The 25154-nt window shown below is 44.9% G+C and overlaps 1 protein-coding gene across 1 annotated transcript; it reads left to right on the top strand.

Annotated features, from left to right (window-relative positions):
• Positions 1-1465: 1465 nt before the first annotated feature.
• On the top strand, positions 1466-25072 carry LOC129331259 (protein FAM78B). Its single transcript, XM_054981706.1, has 2 exons — positions 1466-1728; positions 24550-25072. Exons 1-2 carry the CDS (start codon positions 1466-1468, stop codon positions 25070-25072), a joined length of 786 nt encoding a protein of 261 aa, XP_054837681.1.
• Positions 25073-25154: the final 82 nt, after the last annotated feature.

Here is a 25154-nt window from a genome sequence, read left to right as displayed (position 1 = left end):
TAGAGAAGATCCTTAAAGATAAAGATGTCTCTCTGGGAACCAAGATGAAGATAATCCAAACTATGGTATTCCCCATTACTATGTAATGGATGTGAAAGTTGGACGGTGAAGAAAGCTGACAGGAAGAAAACTGAATTATTTGAAATGTCCTGAAGGAGAGTTTTGTGGATATTATGGATATCCAAAAAGACAAATAAGTGGGTACTAGATCAAATCAAGCCTGAATTCTCCCTAGAAGCTAAAATGACAAAACAAAGGCTACTGTACTTTGGTCACATGATCATAAGAAGACAAGATTCTCTGGAAAAGTCAATAATGCTAGGAAAAGTGGAAGGCAGCAGGAAAAGAGGAAGACCTAAAACGAGATGGCTTGACTCAATAAAAGAAACCAGGTCCTTCAGTCTGCAGGATCTGAGCAAGTCTGTTAATGATAGGACATTTTGGACGTCTTTCATGCATAGGGTCGCTTTAGGTCGGAGGCGACTTGGCGGCAGGTAACACAACACACTGATTCTCGAAAGCTCATACCCTGGAAATCTAGTTGGTCTTTAAGGTGCTACTGGCCCTAAATCTTGCTCTCCTACTACAGACCACCCACCTAGGTCTGTTGAAGGTACAACAGCAGGATTTGAGTGCAGCAGCGGCACATTAGAGACTAACAAGAAGGGAGCTTTTTGACTCTCCACAGCTCATAATCTTGTTAGTCTCTAAGGTGCTGCTGGACTCAGTTCCTGCTTATCGTGATACAGATGCTAATTTTGTGCAGTCCCCCCCTGCTGTGATCGAGCTGACTACATCTTTGCATCCCCCACTCCTTTCTTTGCAAAATCCCTCCCACCTTCCGACTGCAATATAAAGGCTCAAGGATCTCCATTCCTACTTATGTCCGACAAAGGGACATAAGGGACATCTTGTTGGTCCTCCAAGGTGCCACCGGAGTCAGATACTGGAGATCGGCTGAAATGCAAGGGGTTGCGCATCAGGCGCCTCGCTTCCACCTTTTCCCGACCATCCCTGCTTCCAGGCCAGCCCAGGCAAGCGTGCCTGCCAAGGGAGAGCCCTGCCCCGAACCCCCCCCCCCACCCTCCTCCTCCTCCTCCTCCTCTTCCCCGGTGCCTGCCCTTCACGTGACGCTCCCCGGCACACGTGTCTCCGAAAGACGCTCGCCCAGCGCCTTCCCTCCCCTTCGCGGAGGGAGGCGTCCCCACGTGCCCCGCGATCCTCCCTGCATTGCCGGCGGGGACGCTGCCCGGAGAGGTCGGATGGATGGCCGGGAAGGAGGCGAGGGAGCGCCGCGCCGGGCCGCCGCGAGCAGGTAGCGCGCTCCGCCCGGGCTGTGCCTGCGCCGGGCGGCTGCTGCTGCCATGAGCCGGGGCCGGGGCGGCGGCTGGGGCGGCGGCGGCGGGGCGCAGGCTGATCCCGGGGCCGTCCGGATGCGGGGTCCCGGCCGGGGCGGCTAGGGGCCATGGGCTGCCTGCAGAGCGTGGCGTGCAAGGCGCGGGTGCGCAGGGAGAACATCGTGGTGTACGACGTGTCGGCCTGCATCGAGCCCGGCGCCACCGCCATCGAGGAGACGTCGCCCATCGTCCTGCGCTACCGCACGCCCTACTTCCGCGCCGCCGCCCGCGTCCTCATGCCGCCCATCCCGCGCCGCCACACCTGGGTGGTGGGCTGGATCCAGGCCTGCAACCACATGGAGTTCTACAACACCTACAGCGACCTGGGCATGTAAGTCAACCGGGAGGGAGGGAGCGTCCCGGGGGTCGTTGCCTTGGCGACGAGAGGGACCCTAGGCGCGCCGTACAGTCCTGAGGGCCGCCCCCCAGCCTTTGCTGCTCAGGTAGGCCAGGCCCTGTGAGGAAAGGTTGCCCTGGCAACGGGAGCCCCCTCCCCCAACCCTGGAAGCCTGAGCCCCTTCAGCGAAGGCCTCGCCTCCCACCCCCAATATTGGAAACATAGCAGCAGCCCCCACCCCAGTAAGAGACCCTCCAGTTAAGAAATCATAGCACTGGGGGCCCCCACCCCAACCAGATAGCCCTGAGCACCTGAGACCCCGCCACACACACAAAGGCCCTACAATATTTGGGAACAGCTCCCTAAAAGTTCCCCTTAGCCAGAGTCCCCTCAGTAAAGGTGGCACTTGAGAGACCAACAAGATTTTTCAAGGGTATAAGCTTTCAAGAGTCACCGCTCTTGGTTCTCCAAAGCTTTTCCTCTTGACTAATCTTATTGGTTTCTAAGGTGCCACTGGACTCAAATCCAGATATTCTGCTGTAGACCAGTGTGGCTACCCTCCTGAAACCACCCAGTTAAAGGGGTTGATGGTCCCCCCATGTTCAAGAGCATGGTAGCTGGTGTCCCTTCCCCTCAGCTAGGCAGCTCTGAGAGCCCCTCCAACAAAGATGATGGCGCACCCTTGTTTGGGAACACAGCAGGTATCCTGCTAAGAGGCTGTGTCCAACTTAGTCCATTGGCTTTGGACTCTCTGCTTCCTCCAAGCACTCTTCTGTTTCAAAAGGCAGTTTTCTGCCCATATCAACAATGATCCCGGTCTCTCTGTGTGTGGACTTGCCTCAGAACTGATTTCTCTGGATGCTTCCTCATATTCATGTATGCAAATGTGTTCTTCTCTTTGATCCTTCCAAAGCCTGTAGCAAACTGGATGTATGCATGGGTCTCTAAGGCAAGGGATGCCAACCTGGGCAGTCGAGAGCATCTGTTGTGCTGGTAGTGTGCCCCTTTCCTCCACCCCCCAATAAACACCCATCTCAAACAGTGTTTATTTTCCTTGCATCTGTAGTAGAGTGGAAGTATGAATGTCCTGGTGAAAATGAGTAGCGTGTTGACATGGTATCCAGCACTGTTTGAATAGCTAACACTACATGCAACAATACAACATGAAAAACTACAGTTTTAAAATGTCCATATAAGCAGTGTATCAAATACAGTACAAAGTAGCAGCTGCGCAGATATAAATATCTTGCTTGACAGATTCCATAAAACCTTGTTGGAATCAATAAGCTGGCTCCCCTTCCAGTCTCAAGGCCCACTGAAACAAAAAGATCTTCGCTGATGTGAACATACGTCTTGCCTGTTCTGGAGTTAGTTTTTCACTGTGGTACTTCCTACAGGGAACTTGAGATTTCTTACCCACTATAGGTGTTAACTATGTTAGGAAAACCTGGGACTCCCCACCCGTTATAGGCACCAACTATTTTAGCCACTGAATAGTCTGCTATTTGTGATTAGATCTGAATTTTACATAGGTACATTTCACCCTGTATTTCCCGCATTTGATCCTATTTTTTTTAAACAGTCTCTACATAAAATTCCAGCATAACACTCAGATCAAGTGACTCGCAGTTCCAAGATCTTGGCAAATGGTCTCAAAATATGGAGGCTTAAGGTTAAGACCAGTTCTTGCAACTCTACTAAAAACAAACTGGCAACCAGGTCAGGTCTCTTAACTTAGATATTACATATCCCCAAAGCTTTAGTGCTGCTAATAAATGGACTATCTCATTTTGAATAACCTGAACTTTCTGAGCAGTCTTCAAAAGCCAATATGTACAATGTGAAGCAGTTAATTCTTTTCCCAAGAGTGTTGCTGAAATTGAGCCAATCGACTTTAACTAGTAAAACACGCTTCTGTATACAGCTGTCACCTGGGCTTCAGGAGTAACAGTGATCTAGAAGCACCCTCAAAATGTGCATCCAATCCTACAGGGGGAAAGCAGCCCCACCCAGAATAAGGGATCTACTAACTCCAAGATCAGTTGGGTCTCCCCTTTCAGCATCTCATAGGGTTCTGCTCTAATCATCATCTAGTCCATTACTAAGCATGTGCTAGAACATCCACTACCACCCCTGATTCCGTGGAATAAAGCCGGATGTGCTCAACATTCTTACAACACCTCGCCCAGTCTCCTCCTGTCACTCTCCCAGCAGTTCCAATTTTAATAAACATAGAGGACAAGATGGAATCTTGCAGCACCCCAGAGATGAGTTCTGTGAGGCAGTGGTCCTGCATTACGACTTTCTCAGATTTACATGACCAGAACAATGACAGTGTTATGCTTTGAACCCGACCGAGAGACACAAAAAGAAACCTGAGTTGAAAAGCAGCGGAGAGATCCAGAAACGGGAAGAAACAACTCTGTTACAGAGGTTGCCAGTAGATCACACTTTCTTTGTCGGTCCCCCAGCGTGGGTTGTCCCCCAGTGCAGCCAAGGCAGTTTGAGTCCACAATCAGCTTGAAGCTGGAGTGATACTGATTAAGATCATTGTTACTGTTGAGAATTAAATGGGAGTCTGGCAGCAGTTTAAAAACTAACACTTTTTTATTTCAGCACAGACTTTCATGAACTGGAGCCTGCTAGTCTGGGAGCGTTTATGCTGGAATAAAATTTCGGTAGTGTTTAAGGTATTGCAAGACTCCTGTTTTTTTTTTTTTTTTGCTGCAGTAAAACTCACCTGGTTGCCTTCCTGGGTTTATTGTAATCTAGAAGTCTCTGGAGTAATGTTGCTGCCACTGTCTTAATCTCATTGCCAAGGAATGGTGTAGTACATATTGGCTAGTAACTATGGAGATCCAGGGAATGTAGAGATTCTGGGTTTTTTCCCCCTTGGTGTTATATAGTTATCTGTCAGTCGGACTAGAATTGTTTGTGTTTGCATCAACTGGATAATGTCTCTTTATCTGCCAGGAACTTGCTAGGTGGACAAGGGTGGCGCATACGCACAGCTTCTCAAGGATCATTAGCTGAAATTCACCTTTGTGTATACATCATTGTGTATGTAGAATCTATATCCAATATCATGTCAGAACTGGCGCAAGCAGTTTTACCCACAAAAATGCCTCTTACCCATTTTCAGACCACAGAGAGTCTCCCTTCTCTCTGGTCCAAATTCTGAAAACAAGAGAACATACTAGTTCCCACCAACCAAAGAGTACGTTCCCAACTCTTCATTCCAACAGGCTGAAAATGTTCCACTTCCCCGGCCCTACTGGGCCATCAGAAGAATCTGGTTTCGGCACCAGCCACCCTATTTCTTGCTGTCCCATAGCTTTTGATCCTTTCCTGTGATGACCACAGCCAAGATACGCTGCCGTACCTAGAAGCCATAGCAACAGAGAACCCGTTTCATCTTCCTAAGGCCGTGATTAAAATCACTGAGGTGAAAGAAGTCTGTGACGGATCAGGGCCTCAGTTGCTCTTGTTAGGTGTGTGCATGTATGGTATCTCTGTATTATTGGGTCTTTCTGCAGCAGCTGTGGCACACGAGTGTGTTGCCATAGCAATGGCAGTCTCATCCTCAAAGCAAGCAGTCCCCTGTCCAATTTTCCTGAGCACCAAAAGCAGAGATGTGAGCATTGACTGACTCTACAAGCAGTGTGAATTGGTTTCTGCTCTCCTCCCACCCCTGCCCCCACCAAGCCACGTGTGTATGCTTCCTGGCTCAAGCTGTCTTGTCGCGCTGAGTTATTCCCTCATTTGTGCTGCAGCTTCTAGAACAGGATACCCCATTCACAAACGCTTTCTGTTTGTGGCAGGCTCTTTTCCAGGATGCACGTAAATCTGTAGGTGGACTTGTGCCAAGTCTAGATGTGAATTAATATGCAGGATGCCTCTGTGAAAGGACAGCCGATGCTCTTTAACAGTGCTCTCCTAAGCAGAGTTATACCTTTCTGAAACCCATTGACTTGGATGGACTTAGAAAGGTATAACTCTATCTCGGATTGCACTAAAGCAGCTTATGTCTACCTGTTATAATGCCTTCATCTTCAGTCTTTCTCTTTGCAACATCTGCAGTAGGAGGCGCTACCCTTCTCATTCCCTGTTGCCAAACATACACATCGTGATTCCCTATATTGAATCAGATCTTGATCCATCAAGGTCCATATCATCTACAACTGACAGCAGTTCTTCAGGGTCTCAGACAGAGGTCTTTCGCACCACTACTACCAGATCATTTCACCTGGAGATGCCGGGGATTGAACCTGGGACCTTCTGCATGCAAAGAAGAGGCTCTTCCACTGAGCCACAAGCCCCTCCCACAACCTGATGTGGCCAGGTTGCCACAGAACTTGGTAATCACTCATTGTTTTATTTCTTACCTGTCTTACCTACCAAATGATGTAGTCTGGGTTTCTCTAGTCTTTTTACTTCTAAACATTTTCCAGATTTCCAGCTTCTGTAGTCCAAATAAATCATCTTATGTGTCCAGCTTCTTCAGTTAGGTTCAGGGGTTCTGTTGATGAAAACCAGTCCTGCCGGATTTATAATCCGTCAAGTTGTCTGAGCGCCAGGGACCTGAATAACCTCTCATTTGCTGCTGCCTGCCTGGGACTGTAAAAGCAGGTGCAGTGCTAAACTGGCATACTGTAAAATGTGTCTGGTGGGTTGTATTCAGCTTGATGGATCACAAAAGTTGCACAGACCGGTTATGAATGTTGTGAGAGTGCAAACATTGGGCAGAGTGGGAACATGCCCACAAATTGATTGTAGAATCACTACTGTTAAAGGCATTTTCCTCTCAAGGATGCGTGTTCCTCAGCAATGCTGAAACAATGTGGGATTTGATTTTTTTGCTTCCATATAAAGAATACTGAAGAGCCGGGATTTGCACCTATATCAGGACTTCAAAAGCTGTGTGTAAAACTCACGTTATTGTGGTGGAAAGGAAGTTGGATGCTGTGTGTATGTCCTGCATGCTTCTTGTTGCGTGCATAGTCTGTGAGACCGTGGCGCATACAGAACCTACTTCAAACAATTGTCCAGTGTATTCATTTATGTTATTTATAGTCTCCCTTTCTCACTGGGACTCAAGGCAGATTACACAGAGTAAGTCGATACAATTGACAGGATGGGACATCCAATAAACAATACAATTGGATATGTATTTTAGAAATCTGGAATCAACTAGAAATCTGAAAGTAGAACTGATGTGAAACGTTGGTATTAACATCACCTGTTAAACGATGCAGAAAATTTACGTCGTAGAATAATAACAGGCAGCATAAGCTATACCCAGTAGCAGGGTTTTTTTTCTGGGAAAATAGGTGGTGGAACTCTCAAGAGGGAAATGAGGAAGAAACACATGGGATTCTTTGAAGTAATATTATTTTCATGCACTATTGCCGAATATTTTCAAGAGTTGCCGGAACTCTGTTCCACTGCATTCCCGCTGAAAAAAAGCCCTGCCCAGTAGTATAAACCACAGTCCCTAAACCTTAACCCAAATAGCTTTCTAAACCATTCAGTACAGTACAGCCCTATTACCTGCATAGAAAAACCCTTTCCATAATTCACTTTTGCATAGTTTGTGGAAAGCCAGGAGAGTAGGAGCTTTTCAGACCTTAGCGGGGAGGCCATTCCGTAAGGCAGGGGCCACAATATGCAACTGTTTCAGCGAAGAGCTGTGTAATTCCAGAGTAAGAGTGGTACAGTTGGGATGGATCATCTAATCTAGAAGAAAATGCAAAGGCCTTGTGGATGGATAATACATAATACATAAGATCAGTTTTCTGATGGTTGCCAAATGAGACAGTAATAGCAACCTTGGGAATGCATGTCTGACAAAGGCTTTGTGATCCCTTCTTCTTTACTCAGGGGAAGGGTTTCCTTGACCTCTTTGTAGCTGAACACTGTTGGATGCACAGTGATTAAGTGGTTCGGCTGCGAATCAGCACATTAGTGGTTCGAATCCCACTACTGCCATGAACTCAGTAGGTGGCCTTGGGTGAGCCACTCCTCTCAGCCCCAGCTCCCCAGCTGTATTGTGGGGATAATAATAACACTAACTTGTTCATTGCTCTGGGTGAGGCACTAATCTATCTAGAAGAGTGGTATATAAGCGCAGTTGTTATTATTACCATGCACACTGAATGTATACCCATCTTTGTCAGCACAATAGAAAAGAGTCCAGTAGCACCTTTAAGACTAACCAACTTTACTGTAGCATAAGCTTTCGAGAATCACAGTTCTCTTTGTCAGATGGATGGAGGGTAAGAAGAAACTGGTCAGATATACCAGTTATCAGAAGTAACTGATTTCATTATCAGAAGTTACTGATTGCATCTACTCCCCCCTCCCCTCTCCACCTATATATCTGACCAGTTTCTTGATTCTCGAAAGCTTATGCTACAGTAAAGTTGGTTAGTCTTAAAGGTGCTACTGGACTCTTTTCTATTTTGCTACTACAGACTAACATGGCTAACTCCTCTGGATGTTTGTCAGCACAGACATACCTTTCTTTGTAGCAGCCAACCCTTCCCCACAACCATTTCATAAAGAAAGAAGTTCCTGCCATGATTGTGCCAGTGTCTGAAACAATGGAGGATTCCAGGTTGCCATTTTATATGCTTTAGTTGGTAGATAGAACATTCCTAGCCCAAGGTTGCCCCGCAAGCTTCATAGTTCGGCAAGAATTTGAACCTGCCTTTTACTGGCTGGTTCATCACAATCAGTATCGCCTACTCATACTGGCAGCAGATAGAGGTCTTTCATGCCGCCTGCTACCCCGTTTTTTTTTTAAATGGAAATGCTAGGGATTGAACCTCAGTATTCCTCAGTAGGATCTAAGGAGAACAGCCTGTAAGCTGTGGTGCTGCAGAGCTGTCTCCTGTATGTAGGAGCCAGTTTGGTGTAGGGGCTAAGAGCACGGGACTCTAATCTGGAGAGCCCGGTTTGATTCCCCACTCCTCCACGAAGCCAGCTGGGTGACCTTGGGCAAGTCACAGTTCTCTGGAGCTCTCTCAGCCCCACCCACCTCACAGGGTGATTGTTGTGGGGTAATAATAACACTTTGTAACCGCTCTGAGTGGGCATTAAGTTGTCCTGAAGGGCGGTATATAAATCGAATGTTATTATTATTATTATTATGTAGTCAGACTTGTCCATGATGACAACAGACCCTCCTTGCTTGTGATTACAGTGTCAGAATTGCTTTGGAGGCTGCCAATTGCACCCATGTTGTGTATGGCTGAGGTTGTGTTGTGATTACTTCAGCATCGGCACAGTAGTGAAAGGATTTTGCCTAAAAATTCAGTGACTCTCTTGTTTTCCCTTTCACTACTGAGGCTGAGAGGAACCGGTTTCCAGGAACTCCAGAGGGCGGGGAAGGAATTTCCATCTGGCTCCATTTTGTGGTGACACCTGGTGCTTTGGGAGCACTATTTAGAAGAAGCACTCACCAGGCGAACTCTTACAAAATTATGTCCTTTCTTTTGCAGCATTTACTCCTGGGATGATCACTGCACTTTCTCTCTCTGGCAGATGATTTAAGAAGGGGAGTTTAATTTAATTACTCCAGTTATCTCCCCAGTGGGAACCCAAAACAGCTTACATTATTCTCCCCTTCTCCAAATTTTTATCAATTTTATCAATTTTATCAATTTTATCAATTTTAACTGTTCACCGCCCAGAGCCCCTGGGGATGGGCGGTATATAAATTGAATAAATAAATAAATAAAATTATCCTCAAAACAACCCTGTGAGCTGGGTGAAAGTGAGTGACCGATCCAAGGTCACCCAGCAAGCTTCCATGACAGAGTGGAAATTTGAGCCTGGCTCTCCCAGATCTTAACACTCTTAACCACTGCACCACAGTGGTTAAAGTCTACACAACAGCTATCTCTGAGATAGCTTTAATTGAACTAACCCTTGTGAAGAACTCATGCTTTTGAGACATCCTTTGCTTGCTTTGGGAGAAATAGTTTCTTCAGCGATCACTGAACATTGTCTCTCGTTTGATGAATGATTTTGTTTGTTTGTTGTTGTTGTTCTGGAAGATCTTTTCTCTCTTTCAAAAAGAGTCTATCATTAGCTTGAAGAACAAATGTCTTACTATGATTGAAAGAAATTTTTGTTGATCGACGGCAGTTGCCTCCTAGGTTGTCTCTTTTGTTGTATAGAGTTGCTTTAATTCTGCAATAATTTGCACTTCGAGAATATATGAACGTAAATCATGATTTTGAGTGGGGAGAGAGGGCAAGCCCATTCAGTGTCCCTTTTCCGATAAACAGGGCCAGCGCCACCATTGAGGCAGTGAGGCAGGTGCCGCAGGGCCAGAGGGGGCGCCGGAGGGGGTGCCGGGGGTGGAAGTGCGCGCCACGGAGCTGGCACACCTGGCCTGCAGCTGCTGCTCCAGCCAGCCAGCCCCGCACTGCTGCCACCACCACACGCCCCCAGCCGGGTGCAGCAGCCATGGGTCAGGCACGGCAGGCAGCTGGGGTGGCGTGCGGAGCGCGGGCAGCCTCCTCACACTACCCCAGCCACCCACCAGCCAATGGGCCCAGCTTTGCTGCGTGATGATGTCATCGTGTGATGATGTCATCATGCAGTCTGGGGGCGCGCGCGGTGTGCGGACGCGCATAGGAGGGTGGCCGCAGACACCAGAAACCCTGGCACCAGTGGTGCTGATAAAGACCTGGAAGTGACATCAGTCCACTCTAGGAATCACATGAGCTCTAATGTCACTTCCGGGTTTTCCCTGGTAGTGATATCATGCCATCTCTCAACGGCACCTCCCATGTCCCCACTCCCCTTTCCTAGACTCTCACCAGTTGCCAGACTATGCCAGGGCAAACTTACACTGGAGTAACTCTGCTTAGGACTGCACTGATAGAAAATTAGGATATAGAAGGTTATACATTTTAATTGTTTGTTTATGCCCTTGCCAAAAGCAGGTTTAAATATAAAGTGCAAGATTTTAAATGAGACATTGCATTCTGATATGTTTTGCAGACCACTTTTTCCCTTTGAAAGATCTTTCTTCCTTAGGAGACTTCCTTCTCAAGGTATATATTGCTGTGAAGAAGTTGAGTTTTTGGCACAGCTCAGTGGCCCACAAGTCTTTGGAGTTGAAGATCTTAAGATCAATTCAGTGCTAGAATTTGATCTTTTAGAACCATTGTTGCCAATCAGGCTTACAAAGAGGCCATTTTGGGACAGTGGTGTGGTCTGCAGGTAGGGTTACCAGTCCCCCACCAGGGGTGGGGGATCCCCTGCCCCCCACCACCACTTACCTGGCCAGTGTGGGGGGAAACATGCCTCCCCAGGAACACTCCTGGGCAATTTGGTGCCCTCCTGCGCGCCACAGTGGCCCAATTTGGGCCTGAATTGGGCCGAATTGAGCCAGATTTGGGCTGAAATCAGCACTGCAGAGCTCAGGAACATTCCCGCACTCTCCAGTGGCCCAAATCAAGCCTGAATCTGCCCCAATTTGGTTCCCTGTGGCGCTTAGGAGCACTCTCAGGGCGGTACATGGCCTGTGCAATGATCATTGTGCAGGTCAGGCCTCCAACCTCCTGCCGGGAACAGCGAGGGATTTTTGTAGGAATCTCTATTCCAACAAGTTGGGAAGCCTGAAGAATCCCTTGAGAAGCCCTCCCCCCACCTCCCCTGACACTGTTGAGCTCTAAGTGAGCAACTTCTCACCCAGCTGTGAACTTTAGCAGTTTAGTGGTACGTGGTGACTGCCCTGACCACTGAAATTTGCGGTGAGGTAAGTGGGAAGTTGTGCATCCTGCCTTGAACCTTTGAAAGCAAAAGAGTCTTGGGGGTGGGTGAGGATGAATTAGGATTGGAGAAAAGGTGCTTCTTCTGATTCTAATTCTTCTCCTTAAAACTGCCACGATGGCAGAACTTTCAAAGCTTCCATTATACTAGGATTGTGCTGTCAAGTGTTCATCCCTCAGTCCCAGTTTCCCCAAACACTGCCATACAGGAGAGAAAAATAAAAATACTTGTTGATTCTATGCGTTGTTAAAGGCTTGACCAGGACAATTTCACCTACCTTACCTGGCTATTTTCCTCTCCTCCCCCCTATTAACTGATTTTCAGTTGCCCCAAATATTTTGGGCTTCCGAAGGGCGATCGTTATGGTGTATGTATAAACACCCCCCCCAAGCTAGTTGGCTTAACCCGCTAGGGTGGAGTCAGTATCTGGAGCCAGGTAGCCGAGGAAGAGACTGGTGCTGGGGAGTTAGATAAAATTTTGTGTGCTCTTATCACCTTGAGTAAGGTAATTGGAAACACAATTTACGTTTATGTTGCAAGTTTGGTTCCTAAATTAGCCTCATAGAACCCATACAGAAAAGAGATTATATATGCTCACGGATATATTAACCAATGTGAATGTGGCCACTTCATAATTCTCACAATTCAGCAGAAATCCATACAAGAAGAAACTGAAGACTAGTGAAGAAAATCTGCCTTTTGCCACTTGAGCTGGCTTAGGTTTTTTACATCCATATTAAGCCCGCCCCCCCAAAAATCTGTGACCCATACCAACATCTGTAAGAAATCTATTGATATCAAGAGGTATGGTGCCTCCACAAGTTTGGAAAGTATCCTGAGAATCTGAATGGAATGAAAACAGAAATAAAATACAAAGATCTGGGAATGATGCAAAGATCTTGGCTGGAGAATGAGAAAACTCAGGCAGTCAAAATAATACCAAACATTAAGCAATAGCCTGCTAGAAGGAGCTAAATATTCCACTCACCCACAGTCTGTGCAGTGTACTTCACTGGAAAGAGGAGGCAGGAGGCCAAAAAAGTAGAACAAAATAGAAGTGGTAATTACGTATCTGTACAGGTTCAAATAGTGGGTCCCAAATTATGGATCTGAAAGAATAGCAAGGACTAAATGCTGTAATCGAAAAACAGGTAGAGAGGCAAAGTCACGTGATGGGGGTTGAAAGAGAAAGCTTCTGTAGCAATTCAGAGAGTGAAGCTAGCAATGAGCTCATGTTTGGAGTAGTTTCTGGCTCCAGTTATGGGAGAAGCAGGTGGAGTCAACAACAAAAAGATTCTTCTCTTTCCAGGCTTGGAAAGAAGGCCAAGTTTAGGGGTTGGTCAGGTGATTTACCTGACTAGGTGAGGGGTGGTGGTGGTGGTTCTATATTCTGGGAATATTTCCAAGTACGGGACCAAAGAGGAGTTCTGGTCTTCTGGTGGGTAGAGGGTCTGTTTGGAATACCTTGACCCTCATCATCTCTTGGTAGGCTGGTGGGGGAGGGTGAAGTAAAAAATGCTGTTGCAATGACGGTGTGATGTCATATCCAGAGTGAACCCAGAAGTGACCACACTTCTAAAATTCAGCAGAAACTGTATGGTAATGCTAATGCTACAGATTCTTTGTGCAGGTCAAAAGAACCCTGATTGATTGTTGAGCGGCCTTGAGGAATAATCTGATCACCTGATGCCAGTCAAGCTTTTCACGGACATAACTGAAAGTGAATACAATGAGATATAGGTGCTGTTCTGCTTGCTCAGGATGGTGTTGCAGAAGTGACCCTGGTCTCAGCATTTGGCAATGCTCTAGCATTCACCTGAAACTCTATGGTCACTCAATGGACAATCAAAACATGTGTTATAGTCTCTATTCTTTCCACAGAGCATAAACAAATTCAGAGTAGGAAATCCTTGAGTAATAGCCAGTTAACACTGCTGATGGTAAAGCATCCATTCAGGCCATCATAAAGGCTCATCGTAAATTGGGGCTGTCAATGTATATAGATATTTTGGTATATAGTTCTGAAAATGTAGTCCCAGTGCAATAGGAGAGCAAACTTGTTGGGCACACCTTAAAATTATTGTTACCATGAAAGAAAAAGGGTTTTTTCCATGAATGGAATCAAAGTTGATACTTTGAAATATTTTAGATTTTCCAGATACATCAAAGCTTTTGTTAAAAGTTTAAGAACTTGCTTGGTATTATAAAAAAGGTTTGTTTGTTTTTTTAAACTTATCCTTGTTGTGGTGCTGACAGAATCTGGTTTCTGTGACTTGGAGATATGCAGGGGAAAGGAACTGTAACAATGCCCCTGCCTCAGAATCTCTCTACGTGAGACATTTGACACATGAAGAACATATGGCGGGAGATGCAGTGTTAGCCAGGAAGGTTAGTTTAAAAAGACAGAGCCAGCAGCAGGGCAAACCCTCTAAGGAGTGATCTCCGCTGGCTCTGTCTTCTAAAACTACGCTTCCTGGCTAACATTGCCTAAATTGACGAACCAACACTCTGCTCAAGGTGGTTCATCAAGTAAAGACAATGCAATAAAATCTTACAACTAGCATAAAAACTAGTTAAGTCTAACACAGCTATTTGTTTGGCCACGCTTTATAAGACCAGTGTGCTGGTCCAGTCTAGTGGGGGGGGGGGGATCTGGGTGTCTCTAGTATCAAGTAGTAGGATGTGAGGGTGAGCTGGCTGCGACATCTGTCACCCCATTGATCGCCAGGGTTGATTCGGCTGATCTCTAGTATCAAGTAGTAAAAGAGGTTAAAGGCCCACTGCTAGTCCAAGTAGACATAGCTGACCTTGATAGACCTCACAGCTTTGTGTGTTCATAGGAATTTTTTTCATCTTTAGCAACACACAAGCCGCTTTGTGATCAAAGCAAGTCTTGGAACTGACGTCACTGAAGAATGGAAACATCATGTATGCGCATTCTCATCTTGCCCTCTTTAAAGTAATTCTGGCAATATTTCACAATTTTCAGAAAGCTGCAAGGAATGAATGGTGGGAAAGCCCTGGGGAATGATTTGCTAACATGAAGAATTGGCCATTAATGGCAGAGCATCACTACGTACTTCATGTGACAGCTTTTAAAGCCTGACACAAAGCATCATTTATGTGGGTTTGGGGAAGGGATTAGATTTCAGTGGATGTGCTTACACTTCCCTGCTGGGAAAGACATATGTGTGTATCCCTTGGTATAATATGTAGAGGTATAAAGGCTCAAGGGAAAATGAGGATAGGGGTGGGAGATCCTCTATGCCCACTTCCCCCCCCCCCGCCACCACTTACCTGGCCAGCGCGCGGGAAGGCAAGGAAGGGGCCTCCTGGGCGCTCCCCCAGGGTCGGTGTGACAATGTCACTGATGTCATCGTGCCACCCCAAGAGGGCTCCCGTGCTTCGCAGTGGGTTAATTGGGGTCCCAAATGGGCTGCATTGTGCCCATTTGGGTCTGAAATCAGCCCACTGTGAAGCGCGCACACGCGCTCCTCCACCTTGCCCAGTGACATCACTTCCCAGAGTTTGTGGAGGGGACTCTAAAAACTATTCCTGTGAAATAGTTTCTTTTTTGAAATGAGTGAAATACTTTTTAAGACAAGGTTGAACCAGAGTTGCCAACTCCTGCATGGGAAACTCTGGCGTGGGGGAGGTGCAAGTCCCCTGTCCCCACAGTTCTGATCCGAATCAGGCCCTCATGCAGCTGGGAGTTAATTTCCAAGCATGGAACTCTCAGAGCGCATCTGGTCCAAAGGACTTTTGGCAAGACTTTGTGGCTCGCGCCTCATCCTTGCACATGTCTTGTGTTGCCAAGGAGTCATAGGGTTTCAAGAAAGGTGGGGTTTGTCAGGTGTTGAGAGCAGGGCTTTCAGAGCCACGTTAAAAGAATATCTGTCTCAAGCAAAACTCTGTGTATGCTTTGCATGATTTTGGCTATGTGTATGCTTTGCATGTCTATTGGCTATGAGCAAGTCGTGCCTCATCGTCAGCCATTAATTCCAACCAGCTGGAATGACTAAGAATCTAATTGCTGGCTCCTGAGCTCAAAATAGTGAGAAATTTTGCACAGTGAGGTCAATGGTTCAAATGCAAGCAGTACAGTCTGTGTCACTTTGGTGTAAATCTCAAACATGCACCAGTTTAGTACAGTGACCATAATGGGATATATTGTCGAAGGCTTTCACGGCCGGAGAACGATGGTTGTTGTGGGTTTTCCGGGCTGTATTGCCGTGGTCTTGGCATTGTACAATGCCAAGACCGCGGCAATACAGCCCGGAAAACCCACAACAACCATCATAATGGGATAACGTATTCTCTCTAATTTTGCTAAGCTAATTTCATTTCTGTAGCAGGTAAGGGGGGGAAGTACTGTTTGTAGTCAAAACCTCGAAGGAGAGATTTCAGATTGAAAGCATTGAATCGGAATAAATAAATGAGCCCCTGGTATGCGGATGGTGTTATTACAGTATTACAGTATTAATTCAAATGCAAGGCTAGGATTTTTTTTCCAGGTATGCTATCAAAAATGGGGAGACTTCTCACATTTGCATACATGTTACAGTTATGTCCAGTAATATATTTTGTGTGTGTGTGTAACATTTTTACAGGATCATCTTACAATCAGGGATGTCTTCGTTTCAAGTAAATGCTAGATCCCATAGTAGTGCCAGCTAAATGGATAGCACGTTCTTCTGGTGTAACAGAGGCTGCAGATAGATCCATTAGAAGTAACGAAGAATCATTATCTTTGCATACAGTCAGATGAAAGTAATCAGCTAAGGCCACCAGGGCTGTCTCTGTCCCATAGCCCAGCTTGAAACCAGACTGAAAAGGTCCCAAAAGGGAATCTGATATTTGGGGCTACATCTTTGACTTCAGTCTCCTGTCCAGATCTCTTAATTCTATTTCCATCTTTTATGGAAAAGTAATAACTTTTCAAAAAACGTTAAGCAAGACTTAAGTCCAGTGACACCTTAGAGACCAACAAGACTTTCAAGGTACATGCTTTTGAGAGTCGAAGCTCCCTTCTTCAGATACAAGTCGGAACGGAGATCCTTTATATCCCACTCAGGATGTGGGAGTGGGGTTGTAAAGAAGGGAGTCAGGATGCAGAGGTACAGTGGTACAATGCAGCTTGATTAGAATAGAAATTAGCAAGTGCAGTGGGATAAGAATCCTATATCTTTATTCAGCCAGCCCGGGGGGGGGGGGGATGTTCTATTGTTCTGAATTGTGAATGAACTCAAATCCCCTTGAAGCTTCTCTGCTTGAAGGCTGCAACTTTTAGGTCAACAATGGAATGTCCTAGAAGGTTAAAATGTCCTCCCACTGGTTTTTGAGAGTTGTGATTGTTAATGTCAGATTTATGTTGATTTATTCCTTTGTGTAGGGGCTGACCTGTTTGCCCAATGTAAAGAGTGGAAGAGCATTGCTGACACTTGATAGCATATATAATGTTAGAAGATGAACAAGGAATGAATGTCCAAACAGGGATGGTTGACTTACGGAGACTTACTATTTTCACAAGGAGATTGTAAACTGAAGACAAGGGAGGATTTAATAGCTAAAAGTTAAAAATGTCAACGACTTTTTTATGCTCAACTAGAAAGGTTCAAATTAGATAAAAAACCTATGGGGCTTTGATTATGAAAAGACTGAGTTTGAAAAAGAGCTTTGTTCAAATGATGATGTTATTTCCAAAATGTAAAATCAAAAAGCGTCCGGTAGCACCTTTAAGACTAACCAATTTTATTGTAGCATAAGCTTTCGAGAATCACAGTTCTCTTCGTCAGATGCATGGAGGGCAAAAAGAAACTGGTCAGATATGGAGGAGGAGAGGGGAGGGCGGAGTAGATGCAAACAGTTCCTTCTGATATGGAGATGCAAACAGCTCCTTCTGATATGGAGATCAGTTTGCTTCTGTTAAGGAAATCAGTTACCTCTGATAATGAGATAACCATTCATAGTCCCTATTCAGTCCCAGCTTGACAGAGTCAAATTTACATATGAATTCCAATTCAGCAGCTTCCCGTTGGATTCTGTTTTTGAAAGGTTTCTGTTGAACTACAGTGACCTTTAAGTCTTTGGTGGAATGTCCTGGTAGATTGAAGTGTTCTCCCACTGGCTTCTGGACGTTGCCATTTCTAATGTCAGATTTGTGTCCATTTATTGTTTTGCGTAGAGGTTGGCTGGTTTGTCCAATGTACAGAGCAGAAGGACATTGTTGGCACATGAGGGCATATATCACGTTGTAGGATGAGCAGCTGTAAGAGCCAGAGACAGTGTAGTTGATGCCATTGGGTCCTGTAATTGTATTCCCTGGGTAGATATAGGGGCAGAGCTGGCATCTGGGTCTGTTGCAGGGTTATACATTTCCAAATTGTATACGCTGTTAATGAAATTGGAAACGGAAGAAGGATCTGTGAAAGATGGTATGGTAAAGTGGGCTAAAAATTTTGGGTATAACATACAGGTGGATCAGTGGGAAAACATGTGGGTAAAGGAGCTCAAATCTACTTTGAGTTCCACATTTAAAGAAATTTTTTTATAAAATGATGTATTGGTGATATATGTCTCCTAACAAATTAGCAAAAATGAGTAAGGTATGTCAAATAAAAGATGGAAATGTGAGCAACAAGAAGGAACATTTTATCATCTTTGGTGGACTTGCCGTAAAGCTAAAAAAAATTGGTCTCAAATTCATATGATAATACAAAAAAAGTTGAAGATTACTATACAGTTTAAACCGGAAGCCTTTTTGTCGGGGATTAATGGGCAAACAGTTGGAAAATCAGCATGGTAGTTTATTTTTATATACGACTACGGCAGATAGGCTTTTATATGTGCAAAAATGGAAAAGTACAGAATTGCCTTCAATTGAGGACTGGATTATGAAAATGACGGGGTTAGAGGAGATGGCTAAACTGATGGCTTGACCAGAGATAAAATATTGTCTGTTTTTATGGCTAACTGGAAACCCCTTATTGACTTTCTGCGTGAAACAAGGAAAAATGATTTGATGATTTGTGGTTCTGATTTTTAAGAAGACAAATTTGGGAAAAAATAAATAGAAGGGGGACAGTATTGGAAAAGGAAATTTGGGAGAGATTAAAATTTAAAGTATGATGTTTGTTAAAATATGATAGGCGTTGTAGGGAAAATGAAACGTATTATTTTCTTTTATTTCTAATGTCTGCCTTTTTTTCTTTTTTGTATGCTCTTTGTTTCTTTATTTCTTTGTCCTTTTTACTGGGCTTTTAATTCTATTAATAAAATAAAGAAAGAGAGAGAGAATGAACCTGAGATGGTATAACTGGTGTAGTTAGGTCTGGCGAATGTGTTGTTGGAGTGAATATGGGGACAGAGTTCTACTGCACAACAACACTGCTAGCCACCTGAAACTAAACATTTGGAGATATTTGCAAAAAATCTTATTTCTAGGCATACTTTATGGAGACTATACAATGTAGGGAAGCACGGAGCAATATGATTCTGACCAGACTTTGCAGGCATTGAAAGATGGATACACAACTAAGCCCAATTTATTTGCTTTTTAATATTTGCCACCTTGGAGACCCTGAATTGGGTGGGAAAGCGATACAGAAATGTTTTCGGTAATTAAAAAAATACTTCTTTTCAAGCTCACAGAGCAATCCTGTGCATGTCTACTCAGAAGTCAGTCTCGTTTTCTTCAGGGGCTTTAATGCAAATATTTAGAATTGTAGCTTCAGTCTGGATCGCTGTCGTGAGAAGAGAGGAGGAGGAGCATACCATTAATGTATTTAACTGAGCGGCAAGCATTTTTAAAGCTTACCGTAATGTTGGCCAGATGGTCTTTGTGTGACCTGTGGGGGTAGCTAATCTTGCTAGAAATTTTGGTGAGCTTTCCTTGAGACATACTCTGCAGCCCTTCCGTAGTTCTGTTTTTATGCCACTGAGCTCTTGTAGTGTGATAAAAAGAAATCACTATTATTCCAATGCAGCTACGTATGTGTTTTGCCTGGGAAACACTAGCTGGTGCTTGGGGCTGTCTCGGAGAGGGAAGCCTGACCCAGTTCCTTGTATTCAGTTAGCAGATTGGATTATTTTTGAACCAATTTCAGAGCGCTGGGGAATGTCTGCGCAAATTAGTTTTGTCACCTTGGCCAGAGAAGATTAAACCGAGAGGAACTGGCCTGGAAGGAATCGTAAGCTATCTTGAGATGGGCAGTTAATGGTTGTAAGAGGGCCATGCAAGTTCGGCCTGTACTTTCTCGTGATCAAATGGCATGTAGGTTATTAATTTACTGTTTCCAACCATTCCCTCGGTAGAGAATCACATTAGCATGTTCCATTGGGCTCTGGATCTGGATACTTAAATTGAATTAAGTGGGTTTTGCGAGAGGCTAACCCAACCTTGTCAGATCTCAGAAGCTACGCAGGGTCGGCCCTGATTCGTACTTGGATGGGATGCCACCAAGGAACTCCAGTGTTGTTACACAGAGGTACACAATGGAAAACCACCTCTGAACATCTCTTACCTTGAAAACCCTATGGGTCGCCATAAAATGCCTGTGACTTGATGGCACTTTCCACCAATATTGAGGACTGGCACCCGATGAAAGTCAGCACTGAATGTGTTAAATAAATGTGTTGTAGGAGTATAAAACTCTCTACTTCAACTCATTTCCCAAAACTATTCTGTCCATATATTTCTCTTCCTCCAGCTGTTCTAGGTGACCTGTTTCTTTTATGGATCTCTCGAGAAAATATTTGGGTTTTCTTGTAGAGATGTGCTTTTGACAACTTGGTGTTGTGAGTTGTTGCGAGAGCCAGTTTGGTGTAGTGGTTAAGAGTGGCAGGACTCTAATCTGGAGAACCGGGTTTGATTCCCCACGCCTCTGCTTGAAGCCAGCTGGATGACCTTGGGTGAGTCGCAGCTCTCTCGGAGCTCTCTCAGCCCCACCCACCTCACAGGGTGATTGTTGTGAGGATAAAAATAACACACTTTGTAAACCACTCTGACTGTGTGTTAAGTTGATCTGAAGGGCAGTATATAAATCGAATGTTATTACTAAGGCTTAGGTGTGGCTTGGATACAGGAGGGGTTTCTTTGTCCTTTGGTGTTCTATATGAATTAGAGCACGGTAGGACTATTTAGAGCTTCAAGGCAACTGGCGAAGAAGTAGGACCTTGGGTGTGATCGTCCATGCTGCAATAAATGTCTCAGTCTTTAAGGTGATGATGCAAGATGTTCCGTTGGTTAAGCAAAATGCAAGTGATTCTGGTTACTGGAGGGTGCGTGTGTATTGCCCGCAGCAATGTGATTTCAGCAATGTAGGCAGGAAAAGCAGCTTTTAAGCTGTAGGTAGGAAGGTTCTTCACTTGGCATGGAACTACTAGAGACCTGGCTAACCTCTTGCTCTGTAAGACTTGGCCTCCCTTGGGTTCTTGGGCACCACAGGGGCAGTCCAAGGGGAAACTTCAAGGAGCAGTTGCTCAGTTTGGAGGATGGAGGTAGGGGTGGGAGGAGAGAAGGGGCTCAGGTATATGTATGGAGGATGCAGCGCTTCAGGGGGGAGAAAAAAACTGAGTGGGAAAGGTAAAACAGCTTGGAGAATATGAAAGAGGAGGTTTTAATGTCTGCGTTTCTGTGGAAAAACTGGCCAATGCCTCATACAATGTCTAAAGCTCTTTAGGAAGTATATGCCGCATAGGCCCAGGGGGCTGAGTACATGAGTGTTCAAGAATCTTTGAATTTACTGAAATGTTTTACTTGATGAATGGAAAATTATAGAGTTTTAGCACCCTGCTAGTCAGCAGGGAACCTAGGAAGAGATCTTTTAATACTGTTCCTATCAGGAGTATGGGAGCAGGTTTCCAGACCAAAAACCCAGCTTCCCGGCCAAGAATCTCTGTTCTGGAGGAGGGCAGCAATGGGGTCAGGAGCAAATGTACTCACAATGCTGCTTGTTGAGTGTGCTGCTTCTGTTTGACTCCAGTGCATCTCCCAAGATCTGGACACACACACACCTCTTCTAGAGACTCGTCTAGTCTAACAAACAGAATTTCCCCCTTACATATTTAAATCGTGTTTGTGTGCAGGCACTTCATGTTAAATTGTAAGGCACTGAAAATATTTCAAATAAATGAAAATTATTTTATGGAATGAAAAAGCAAGCCATCAGAACTTAAGATATAGTTATTGATTGAGTGGTAGAGTCCAGTAAAAGGGGGGGCAGGCTCCTCAAATCCTTAGAGGGGATGTGAACCCCTACTAAGGCAGGTCTTTTAAATGATCACTTCAGTTCCAATAAGTTTCATTTATGATGCCGCCAGCATTCTCTGAAACAATGCAAATTGTCTGGGACATGAGGATGCATGAATGCCCCTTTTCTCTTAAGCTGTTCTGGTCCCCAAAACCCATTCTTATCGCTAGGTCTCAAGTTAGAGGCCTTGAGAGATGCATGTTTCCAGGATAACTCATTGCAAAAACTGCAGGCATACAAGGCCTTTAAGGGCCTGGGACGCATTGCTGCTCCATGTAAGAAGATAGCCAGTGGAGCAGTAGTGTCATGGTGGGAGAGTAGGTTTTGGATGGTGACAGATCTATTTTACTCTTCCCCAGAGGGAGTGACTGGCAGCAATTCACTTAAACGGGGAAAACGCTTAAGAGGTGCACTCCAGAATGCCTCAATGGTGGGGATTAAATGCACTCCCTTTCCCACCTAACTACCTTTGTATCTGTGCAAAGGCAAAAGCATACCACCCCCAAGTAGGGTTTCTTGCCCACTCTCAAGGGTAACGGGATGTTCAGAAGTGGAAAAAACTAAATCTAGATCCCCATCCTAATGTGTTGCATCTCTGAGGCCAGGCTTGTAAAACTTCTGAAATTTTTTAGGTCAGAAGGGTCAAAAGTTTTTTTCCCCTCTCAGCAAAAAATGATAACTATTTTCTTTCTTTAAAATCATAAAAGGCATTCTGTATTCAGATTATCCTTTAGTATATTTATCACATTTAAAAGTATAAATGCCTTAATTTTATTAAGACAGCAGGTGGGATCCAGCCAGCTTTTTCGCTCAGTCTCATCCCCCCTGTTTGCTATAGTTTCCATCCCATGCAGATCCCGTCATCTCCACCATAGTCTTTTTCAGTGGCCAAAGGTGACCTCTCCTTCCCTTTTTGCCAGTAGACAAGCTTGTTGGATCCAAACCAACACTTACAAATACTCCCTGTGAGGGAGATGGAATAGCAAATCGTTACAGCAAAAGAATACCAAAGCACCTCTTACCAGGTGAAAGGAGCTAAGAAAAGGATCCCTCTCACAAAGGCTGAAAGCTGACAGTCGTTTTTAAGAGAGTTGAAAGTGCTTGAAGAGAGGAATGGCTTTCTATGCTATGGCGTGCCTGTTATTTTTTTGTTGTTCCACTGTCACCTGGCAATATTATATATTGAATTCTTTTTAAAATGCATGCATCACTTTTCTACTTAATAGATATTCAAAGGTGTATCTCAAAAAGGTGGCGGCGGCAGATGTGCAGGTTAAAAACCTGCAGGAAAATGGTGAATGGCAGACAATCAACAAAGACATAGCCTGGATAAAAGATGAGGAGGAAAGCAAATACAAAATAGGAGGCAGGGGAGCTCCCAAAAAACATGAGCAAACATACTTTGCCTGATGCCTAAAAGATGGTTAAAGTCATGCCAGGTGAACATCTCACAAGTTGGGGCAATCACAGAAAAGGTCTTCTTTCCTGGGGAAGCTCTTCTCGATTTCAGACCTATAGATGACCCTCCAGTGATGGTCTCTGTTGTCTGGCAAGTTCATAAAAAGAAGGTGGTCCTATTCCTGTTTAGAGCTTTAAAGTCCAGTACCAGCAGTTCAGATTGTGCCAGGAAACATACTGGACGCCAGTGAAGATGTTTGAGCATTGGAGAGGGGTGCTTATTAAACCACAACTCGCCAGCTGTATTTTCCAACCCACGGAAGTTTCCAAAGACTTTTCAAAGGTGGCCCCTTGTACAACTCCATTGTAGTAGTCAAGGCTGGGTGTTGTTATATCGTGAGTCATTGTGGCAAGGACGAGTCTCTCATTTGGTTTCCTACGGTAGTCGGTAAGCAGTGTTCCAGTGCTCATGCATCACGAGGGTAACCGAGACATTTTCTGTTCCCCATGTTACATTGAAACTGTTCTCTTCTCCACTCAGAAAAGCTCTCTTGATAGCGTTGAGCAGACTCAACAATGGTTTAGGGCATAATAACCTCTTTTATAGAGCTACTAGAAAGTATTCAGAGGGGGTAAAGCATGGCTTCATTGATGTTTTAAACGCTTGCCTTTAAAAAAAGCATTTTATGCATCGTTCTAAAGAAGAAAATATTTCATCAGAGGTATTTCCAGATAGTTTGTTTGTTCCTATCGCCTCCCGCCCCTTCGCATCTTTACGCAGGAAGCGAGTTTAATATGCTTTCTCTCTAGAAAGTGCAGCCTTCAGTTCAGTGCTGCTTGCCTGGGACAGTTTCAAAAGCCCTCATTGGGGAGATGCTAGTTGGCTGTTCAGTAATGAATGCAAGCTCCCCAAAATGTATCTGCTGTTGGAGTGTTGCAAAATGGCCAACTTCAGTTCCTCTTGGCATCTGCAGGAGCCATATTCAACTTGTCCAGGTCTGGGATAGGTTGTCAATCCTAACCTGAAACCTTCGTCTGCCTTATATTTTATTTTAGATATTTATCTCCTGATTTTATCCCTAGCAGTGGACGTCATTTTATCCTCACAGCAATAACCCTGGGAAGTAGATTAGAGTAAGAGCAAGAGAATGATTAGCCAAGGGTCACCCAGTGGGGTTCCATAGTGGAGTGACAATTCAAACCTGGATCTCCCAGATCCTGGTCAGGAGCTTCTTTTTTTTATTCTCTCCTTTCTTTGTCTTAAAAATACATCATAAAGTTAAAACTCAGTGGTGAAACTGAACCGCCTGATGTAGAAGAATTATTTGGTAGCTAGTACTATTTTCCTAATCTGCTTTCTCCTTTTCCCCCTCCATAGGTCAAGCTGGGAACTTCCAGATTTGAGAGAAGGACGAGTAAAAGCTATCAGTGACTCTGACGGCGTCAGCTATCCTTGGTATGGGAACACCACAGAAACGGTGACTTTAATTGGCCCCACCAACAAGATCTCCCGGTTCTCAGTCAGTATGAATGACAACTTCTACCCCAGCGTGACTTGGGCTGTCCCTGTGAGTGACAGCAATGTGCCACTGCTCACCAGAATCAAACGGGACCAAAGCTTTACAACATGGCTCGTAGCCATGAATATGACCACCAAGGAAAAAATTATCTTGCAGACCATAAAATGGAGGATGCGAGTAGACATTGAAGTAGACCCTTTGCAGCTCTTGGGCAAGCGCGCCCGACTAGTGGGAAGAACTCAGCAGGAACAGCCCAAAATTCTGAGCAGAATGGAACCCATCCCGCCCAACGCACTAGTGAAACCTAATGCCAATGATGCCCAGGTCCTTATGTGGAGGCCCAAGCGAGGCCCGCCTTTGGTAGTAATACCACCCAAGTAGAGGGCATCGTTGACTGTGTGAAATGAGGACTTTTGCTGCCACTGGTGTGGATATCTGAGCCAAAGAAGACCTCTCAAATTCA

The sequence above is a fragment of the Eublepharis macularius genome, chromosome 5 (genome assembly GCF_028583425.1).
Source record: "Eublepharis macularius isolate TG4126 chromosome 5, MPM_Emac_v1.0, whole genome shotgun sequence".
NCBI lineage: Eukaryota > Metazoa > Chordata > Lepidosauria > Squamata > Eublepharidae > Eublepharis > Eublepharis macularius.
Note: the sequence above shows the minus strand (reverse complement) of the source record. Positions and strands in the feature narration are given on the sequence as shown.